Below are 8,734 nucleotides of genomic sequence, written 5' to 3' on the forward strand. Positions count from 1 at the left end.
ACTTTTTTTTGATTTTATTGAATATTATATACTTTATTAAACAGACTTTACTGTTATTATTAAAAGTACATGTAGAATATTTACAATAATACCGCAATTTGATCAATATAATTTGACTTACTGATGTGCATACAATAATTTTTTCTAGTCGAATGGCACAAGTTAAGAATATACAAAATTATTCAATAAGACTAAGATAATGAATTATTAATTACATACAAAACATATTCACGAAACATAAGTATAAATGTATTAACTTCTCTTTTACTCGAGATTAAATTTACACTGAATGATTAATACTTATAAAACATCAATATAAAAGGACAAAGTTCCAAATCAGTTTTACGAAGTCCGAAAAGTTCTAACTCCGCTTCTGGTCCATTATCAAGGAAAAAACCGAAAACTCATAATGAAAACATTACTTTGCAATTTTCGGGACCTTTATTCTCCGAAGCACGACACTCCATGACTGATTAAACCGTAAAAATCTTATACCTTACAGGATATTAAGTGTAATTGTTAGAAGAAGGCCGAAATTACAATGACCCAGTATAAAAGCTGAAAAACCAAATTTTACTTTGGTATTTCGAAATCGATCTTCGCTGAATGTTGATCCCCTCTTGGTTTCAGTAGCAGTGCCGAAGATGAGCCGGTTACCAATTCGCTTTTTGCTGTTGCATATCTGCTGGTTCGCTATTGTTCATTCTAGTGGTGTTTTAATTAAGTCTGGTGTAGTGAAAAATCAGGGAGAAGCGCAAAACGAAAATGTGGAAGATGTTAAGTTTCAAAAAGGAATCGCGAACTTCGAAGAAGAGGAAGGATTTAATAAAGATGATGAGAAAAAGTCGGTTGTAGCACAAGATTCAGGAAGGTAAGTTGATTTTTCCACTAATTTTAATTCCAATTTTGCGCACGTTTAATTGAATGAAATTCAAAAACCAACACACGTAAAAAGTACCTAAACGCAAAACAAGTATTTGCATTCTATTAAGCTGTAATAAAATGTATATTTCATTATAAGCAATTGATAACTATATGGGTATATATGTATGGTTTGTTTGTGTTCTGGATGTGTTAAAGAGCATTTAATGCGGAATCGAAAATTGTGACAAGTAAATAAACCACTGCTTTTAAAAGCCTGGAAACTGAAGGTTTAAGCTACGTTATTAACTTTTCCAATTTCTGTTCAAAGGCTTTCAAAAATGAAAAAAATGGTTTAAGGTGAAAGCTAAAAGCAAAAATTTTTTAAATCTTCCACATTTTTAACTCTGTTTTGCACCTATTTTGAAAGTGTTTGCCGATGAAGGCAAAATGAATGAATTAGGAAGTAACAAAATTGATAATACAACAAAATGGTTAGTTCTATCTAATTATTGACAATAAATTAAGTTTTTGCTTTGTCGTTATGGATCTTCATCTGTATCTTCGAAATAAATTGTTTGTTTCAAAAATCTTCAACAAACAAAAGATTTTTTGTTATTTCAAACAATGACCCCTCAATTTGTTGGCGTTTGTATAAAATAAAAACCTTTTATGATGTCTTAAAGAGTCTTTAACAACCGTATATTTAGGAAACTCTTTGGATCAGCAGATATCAGAAATTTAAAATTTCGGTTAATGACAAATTTGAATTAATGGGATATTTTTGTAGTGTTTTCGGATATTAGCTAGTTTATATTATTCCTGCAATAATGGCAAACCAATGTATGCCTTGTAATATGAAGTCCGCTTTAAATTGAAACATTGATTCAAAAATTGATTACACACACATTTTTTTTAAATCGAAATAGACTTTAGAAATGATTCAAACCTGCAATTGTCCTAAAGCTTTAAAAAAGAAAAAATCAAACATAGATCAATCTGAAAAACGTTAAATCAGCTTGTATTTAAAATAATACATTTTTATTTAGATTTGGGGAACAATCAGCAAATAAAAAGGCCCACGTGGACGCAAACAATTTCCAAAAAGAAAACTTCCACCAAAATGCTGGAGATCAGAGAGGTAATGTAGATACCAAAGTTGCTCACCACAAAGGACACCACAAATCCGGATTCACCAATAGCTACCATAAGGACGAAACTGGGAGCAACTCCAGTTATTTTGATGATGGATCTGATGATGCGGGACAGATTGAACACAAGAATTACAGAGGTTGGTATTAAAGTCAAATTTTTAATTAGCAAAAAAGCCAAATTGAATCGAAACGTGTGTGGTTCAAAATATTAATGAATAATTTATAAACAATTGACAGTTGAATTACATATTCAACCGTACTAAGAATGTAAATAATTATTAAATAATCAATTGCTATTAATTCTCAAATTAAGAATTTAATTAATTAATTAAATAATTTTATAGAAATATCTACAATATGAGAGTTCGAACTATAACTAGTAATATTTATAATAATACTTCATCTTATTTTTCAATCTAATAAAAAGTTCCTGTTTTAAACTTATGCACAGAAAAAACTCAGCCAGTGAAAAATTGCTCTTAGGAATTATTGAAAACATTTCTCAAGACCTTAATGGCATTGAAATTTTTTGCTCAAAAGTTCCATTTTACTTTTACCAATTGGTGATTATTTGGTAACCCTCTGGTTGCTAATAAAAATGATTTTTAAAACCGCCAAAAACGGACGGAGTCTGCAAAAATTCTATAGAAGCCTAAAAAACGTTGTATGAGCTTTTCTGGTGAATTTCAATCGTTTAAGAATACGTGAGCTACAAAGGATAATTCGAATATAAACTAAACCTTTCGAAAACATTTTGAAATATAACACTTTAACTACTTTAAACATTCGACTACTTTAATGTATGAACTAAATTTCTGTGAATTAGAAACCTATGGCGATGCCGGTCAACACAAGCAAGGAGGAGGAAAATACGACAGTGCGGAATTTGCCAATGACCAAGCACGACGAGGTCAATATGATAATAATGGCCGTTACGAAAAGGACTACGGAAACCAGAGAAACTACAACCGAAACAACTATTACGATGGCAAGGAGAATCTGGCTAGACGAAACTTGGGAAATTCTTATGAAGGAGGGGCCAGATTCGCCGAACAGCAGTATGCCCATGGGTAAAACTTAATGGCTCTAGGAAAATATTTAAGTATTTAAACATGTTTTTTATAGACCTGCATACTATCCAGCCCCATTGCCATATAGACGTCCTCTTCCTCCACCACCACCACCACTACCACAGGATCATCACATCACTATCTATGAGGACCCCAGATATGTGCGATCCGACCCTCGCTACAGAAGGTCTGATGACTACATTGATGATGTCAATCTGGAAATCCGAAATCCTTTGGATAGAGATCGGTTTGATCACTATTACAACAATCCTAGCAAGGACTATGTTTACTATGATTAACTTTTCAGACTCTTGTGATTTATTTATTTTAATTTTAAGATAATTTTAGGCTTTTGCGAAGTGTGGTGGAAAAGTACTTAATTTTTCTGTGTATAAAGCGTATGTAGATTATGTCCGTTCATAACAACATTGAGTAACAATAGTGTGTTTTTCGATTTACTGCTATGCAACGTTTTGGATGTACCAAATACTAACATAACATTGAAACATTGAAAATAAACGTGTCGTTTGAATGCGATTTTGCGAAAAACAAACTTAAAATGTAACATTTAAAAAAAGAGTTTGAAACACGATGTTCTTATTAATTAACCGTGCCGGTTTCTACAACGTTTTGTTCCAATTATGAATGAATGCATTGAGATACGTTTCGTATCAAATACGTTTAATCAAGCTTGATGATTTTTATCAATATTTTAAGGGTATTTTTTGAATGAAAAAACTAGAGAAACATTTGAAAAAAGCTTGTCAAGTGGATCGATTTTTGGAAAGGCAACAAAAATCGTTAATTTTGTACTTCACTTGGTTTTTTCAACATCGCTCTTCACATGCATAATTGCATTTTAAATGTGATTGATTAACTGCATTTTCGTTAACAGCTTTTGCTTAAATTTTGTTTTTTTAACTATAAGCTATAGGGAAAATTTCGTTGATCGACTTATATTTTTTATCGATATTTATTTCTTATTCTCTGACTTGTAAAAACCCTTCATACCTGACATAAAGCATTATGGTTTACAATTTAATAAATATTGAATTATTGAATTGATATGGCCATCTTTAAGTGTCAACCCAAAATATTATTAGATTCAAAATAAAATCTACCAGTTTTTTGCGTCGAAAATCAATAAATCGCTAGTTTATCTGTCTACCTACAGATAAACCAGTTATAACAAGATAATACAAAAAATATTTAAAGATTTGCTAGCAGAGAAAGAGATCTTCATTTCGTGATTTGCACCTACCACATCTGACTGTGGACGTGGCAAAATGTGAACATTAGCTTATATAAGCATAAGTTGGAACAAGTATTTAATTTTTATGCTTTGTTTCTGTTTTCTTAACTAAATGGTGAATCGAATTATACATTGTTTTGCTTACCAAAGTTCGTTATTTTGCCAATTAATTGTCGTTATTTTGTCCAGGAAGCGATGCAAGACACAAGTTAGTTAAAAACAAAATTTTACTTAATATTTGATGGATTAATCAGATTATCTTTTGCATCAGAACTAACAAAACAGTACATGGTTTTTTGCGAAAACCTTGTTTTATGGGTACATTCATTTAACTTCTATTATAGATCAACTCTAATCGTTTAGCAAATAGATGTAATTTTTGCATAAAAACTCTTTACTTCATTGTGTGTTCAAAACATGTGAAGAGTAAAATAAGAGGTAAAAAATTTTCGCGCCTTGATTTAAATTAAATGTTTAAAATTTAAAAAAACAGTGTCTGAAATTATCGATTTATTATCGAAACATGTTGATAAAACTGTTTTCGGCAAAGAGAAATTCTAGAGTTGTTTTTAGATTTTCACCTATTTCTAACCGCGGTTAGCCGTTCCAATTTGTCTGTTGATATTATAGTTTAAAGCTCAACTACAAAAAGGTTCGGGCAACAAACACCTTCACCGTCCGAGAACTTTAAAAAACTCCTTTACAGGAGTTTCTCTTTGAAAAACAGCCTGTTTTAAGAAAAGGTGGAACAAGTTTGACATAGAAAACACTTACCAAAACGGTAATTAAACAAATGTCAGAATTATTAGAAAAAAGGTGATTGCTGAGGAAATTTTCAAGTGTTGACTTTAATATTTACAAAATCCTTTTTTTAAATCAAGACATGGGAAAACAACAAATCGTGATGTAATTGAAAGGCATAGAACAAGTAAATAACATGTGCAATATTATACGTAATTATAAGTAACTTTCAAAAATTCAGCAAATTATATTTATTACAAATAAAATACATTTCAAATGAACCTACAACAGAATCCTACTGAACAGAAACTTTCGATAAGAAGATTTAGCACTCATCTCGATTTGATTTTTTGCCAATTACTATACTTTTGATATGCTGCATTTAAAAGCTGATTTAAATGTGTGGTAAGGTGCTGTGACAAAGGCGTGAGTTCCCGTATTAACTTATCCTGAAATCAAACAGTTTTAATTAAAATTGATGCAATATAATTAGTCTGAGGTACGACTTACTTCAAAAGGCTTTAGCTTTACGGACTGGAATCGTTGCAAAGCTTCGTTCATTTTCATGAGTTTTTGCTCAGCGGCTGCCGATGTGGGTGGAAAACATTTCCAGAAATGTCCCAACAGTTCACAGAGCGCCAGGTAAAGATTTCTAACTTCTTTTTCAATATTAGGAGGTACCAATTCTGAAAATGAGCATACAATAGCATATATATTTCTCAATTAGAAGAATTATCTTCGGAATGGAAATTATCTTTCCATATTTATTGTCACAAAATACTAATTTAAGAAATTGAGTTCGATTTTATCCACTTACGTGCTAAAGATTGCTCTTGAAAGCCCCGCATAAGAGCACCTCCCGGTGAAAGATCACCCAAAGCTTGAATAGCAGCAGACGGAGGCACAATGCCATAATTGGGCATATGCGGCCTAGCCTGCCATTGACGCGCTTCTTGAAGCACATTTCGCATGATATGAGACGCCTCATTCGGATTGATATGTTCGGTTATTGTATCAGGCATAGGACCGTGGAGATATCTTTCAACCTATATGAAATTTAAAGTGATATAAGAACATTTACATGTACTAACGTAAAACAAGCAGTGCAACGCTTGACCAAACACCCTATATAAAATTATTTGTAGCAAACCTTGGATAAACTTAGGTGAATATTTCCATTTGTAGCTTTCTCATTATCTTCCAAATCATCGTAACTAATTTTATCTAATATTTTTTGCTTCTTACTAACTGGCTCATCCAACGATTTTTCTGCAGAGGAATCTGCCTTTACCTGAGCACCATCGCTTGCAACTTCATTAGCCTTATTTTTACTCGCCTTTAACACCTGCAAATAAATATAAACAATTAATTACAACAGTACAAGGGATTTTTCCGAAAAATAAGTTACCATAATCGAGTGTTGATTAAATCTTTTAATCATTGCTTGGCTAACAGTGCCTATATTGCTTATTGGCTTGTCTGGAACTCCCCCATATCCTTCCTCTAAAGTATTATCTTCAAACTCAGTTAGATTTACCAAGGGGTCGTTTACACCAGCTTGAATGTCTTTTCTCATCTCTTGATCATCTATTTTACCACACTCAGTAAACAAATCTTTGTTTTCTGCATATTTACGATCTCTGTAAAAACATAGAACAATTGTATTATGTGATAGAGAAATATAGATACTTAATACCCAATAGTCATTTAATCGAGTAAATATTGAAAGTAGTACCGATGAAAATAATGAGACTGGAAGAATTTGGTCCAAAACTGAGCCTCGGTTAATTTGTTTGGAACGTTTTCAATATACTTCTTTTTAACTGCAGGATATGTTTTAAAAATACACTCAATAATGTCTGGAGTGATGTTGTACTTTAGACCATTACATCCATCAGTTTGTGGCTTGATATCTGCTAAAAATGCCCCAGAAACTCCTGAAAAAAGCAACCCGGGTTATATTACTTGCATCCCGAACAATTAAGGTGCTAAATATAAATTTCCGTATGTAGCAAGAAAACATGCAGGTGTACTTTTGTTCGTACCAATTTCTTGTGGAAGCTGTTTAATCTTTTGAGAATACTGTTGTGCATGCTGGACCCAAAATTCCTCAGAGCTAACAACCTCGGTCATCACTAAATCTTTGTACAACTGCAGCAACGTTGGATTAGTAGATAATAATCTATTTTTTTCTTCCAATTCCTTATCAACTTTTCGTTTAAACTTAGGCAATAAAGTCTGTAGCATGTCTTTTACTTTATCCCTGTCTGCAAGTTGTGCCTGCAGTCCACTTTTGTTTATAAAATGAAAAGTGGATGAAACCCCATTATGCATCACCACTTGGAGTTGGACTTTGGCTTTACCTTCTGGGGATATTTTTTGGGCTGCAAATCAAAAGACATAATACAAATTCAAATAAATTTGCTACATTCTTTTTTGAGCTATTTTAAACTATAATAGCTCAAAGGAGGCAGTATAAAATTGCGTTAAAATCGTTAGTAAAAGTTTACATGTGAATACTGTTACAGGCGAGAATGTCAGCAAGCTTTGTAGCAAATATATGTAAAACATTTATTTACATTTCATGTCTGCATAAGGGTGAGAAACAACAACTGTGTCCCTACTTTCTACCATCCAAATCAGCCTCTCGTCCATGAGAAACAAGGATCCATCGCCTTTCTTGAATCGAACGCTTGGAACTTGAAGTAGCACATTTTCACTTGAAGTCGACATGTTTTCTTACGGGAAGTAACAGTTGCTTTACAATGAAAATGCTTTTAAACTAACAAATTAGATTATAATATTTGGTAAACGACATATAACCAAAATAAAACCTCAGATTCGCATAACCTATAAAAAAGTGAAAACCATAGAGAAGAGAAGACTGATGGTGAAAACCAGCACCCCCAACTATTTAAAATTGGACAAATGATCTCTTCTTTAATACTAATAATAAAACGGCCCGGTAGTTAGAAATGTGTAGCCATAACAAGTCAGAGTTAAATCACAACTTAAAATAATTGAATTTGAATATAGTCAAACGAATCATTTTATAGTTAACCACACCAGAACTTGCCGATTTACAAATGCACTGAAACCTGAAAACTCTGTAAAATGAGTTTCGTTCTTTAAAGAAATTAATATTTATTTTATAATAAACTTTTTAATAATTTAATTAGTTGCAACATCATCCCAACCAAGGTAGCAAGTAATATTAGGATTAACATACAAGATTATGAAGTTTACAGGCACGACGACAGCACCCAACGTGGAGGAGTGGCCCTGCTAATCAGGAAAGACATCGACCACCACAGCATAGGCGTAGAGGACACAGACATACACGCCATCAGCGTGCAAATCAACACCTCCAAAGGGCCAGTAATTGTTACTTCTGTTTACAGAACCCCTCGTGAAGCCCTGAACCTGCTGGACATCCAGACAATGTTAAGGAACAACAAAGCAAGGCTGTTAATAGGCGACCTAAACTGCAAAAACACGGAGTGGAATAGCACCCGAACCTGCAGTAAAGGCCGACTGTTAGCAGAGCAGTAGATGCCCAAGGTGGAGTAATCCTGGGCCCAGAGATCCCGACTAGGATACCGACAGGATCGGGAGCTCCTGAAGTGTTGGATATTGCCATAATCAAGAACATGAGG

The 8,734-nt window shown here is 33.0% G+C and overlaps 2 protein-coding genes across 2 annotated transcripts; one reads left to right on the forward strand and one right to left on the reverse strand.

Moving 5' to 3' along the window:
• The first annotated feature begins 363 nt into the window (after positions 1–363).
• Positions 364–4,150, forward strand: LOC125505763 (putative mediator of RNA polymerase II transcription subunit 26). The gene is made up of 4 exons (XM_048670173.1): positions 364–871; positions 1,911–2,152; positions 2,842–3,085; positions 3,141–4,150. The coding sequence occupies exons 1-4, from the start codon at positions 645–647 to the stop codon at positions 3,382–3,384; spliced, it is 957 nt and encodes a 318-aa protein (XP_048526130.1). The 5' UTR covers positions 364–644; the 3' UTR covers positions 3,385–4,150.
• A 1,164-nt stretch (positions 4,151–5,314) lies between these two features.
• LOC109535698 (general transcription factor IIH subunit 1) lies at positions 5,315–8,728 on the reverse strand. Its single transcript, XM_048670172.1, has 8 exons — positions 7,658–8,728; positions 7,124–7,462; positions 6,814–7,015; positions 6,487–6,718; positions 6,229–6,423; positions 5,896–6,124; positions 5,589–5,764; positions 5,315–5,527 (listed from the first exon to the last, which is right to left on the reverse strand). Exons 1-8 carry the CDS (start codon positions 7,809–7,811, stop codon positions 5,411–5,413), a joined length of 1,644 nt encoding a protein of 547 aa, XP_048526129.1. The 5' UTR covers positions 7,812–8,728; the 3' UTR covers positions 5,315–5,410.
• Between the last annotated feature and the right edge of the window lie 6 nt (positions 8,729–8,734).

The sequence above is a fragment of the Dendroctonus ponderosae genome, unplaced genomic scaffold (assembly GCF_020466585.1).
Source record: "Dendroctonus ponderosae isolate FM_Combo_2020 unplaced genomic scaffold, Dpon_F_20191213v2 Dpon_F_20191213_1, whole genome shotgun sequence".
NCBI classification, from domain to species: Eukaryota; Metazoa; Arthropoda; class Insecta; order Coleoptera; family Curculionidae; genus Dendroctonus; species Dendroctonus ponderosae.

Excerpts from the sequence above, each read along its gene's own strand:
- LOC125505763 (XM_048670173.1), top strand. The coding sequence starts at position 645 with ATGAGCCGGTTACCAATTCGCTTTTTGCTGTTGCATATCTGCTGGTTC. Across the intron at positions 2,153-2,841 it reads TGAACACAAGAATTACAGAG|AAACCTATGGCGATGCCGGT; the intron begins GTTGGTATTAAA and ends TCTGTGAATTAG. Across the intron at positions 3,086-3,140 it reads GAACAGCAGTATGCCCATGG|ACCTGCATACTATCCAGCCC; the intron begins GTAAAACTTAAT and ends TGTTTTTTATAG.
- LOC109535698 (XM_048670172.1), bottom strand. The coding sequence starts at position 7,811 with ATGTCGACTTCAAGTGAAAATGTGCTACTTCAAGTTCCAAGCGTTCGA. Across the intron at positions 7,463-7,657 it reads CCCTTATGCAGACATGAAAT|CCCAAAAAATATCCCCAGAA; the intron begins GTAAATAAATGT and ends TTTGATTTGCAG. Across the intron at positions 5,765-5,895 it reads TCAAGAGCAATCTTTAGCAC|AATTGGTACCTCCTAATATT; the intron begins GTAAGTGGATAA and ends GCTCATTTTCAG.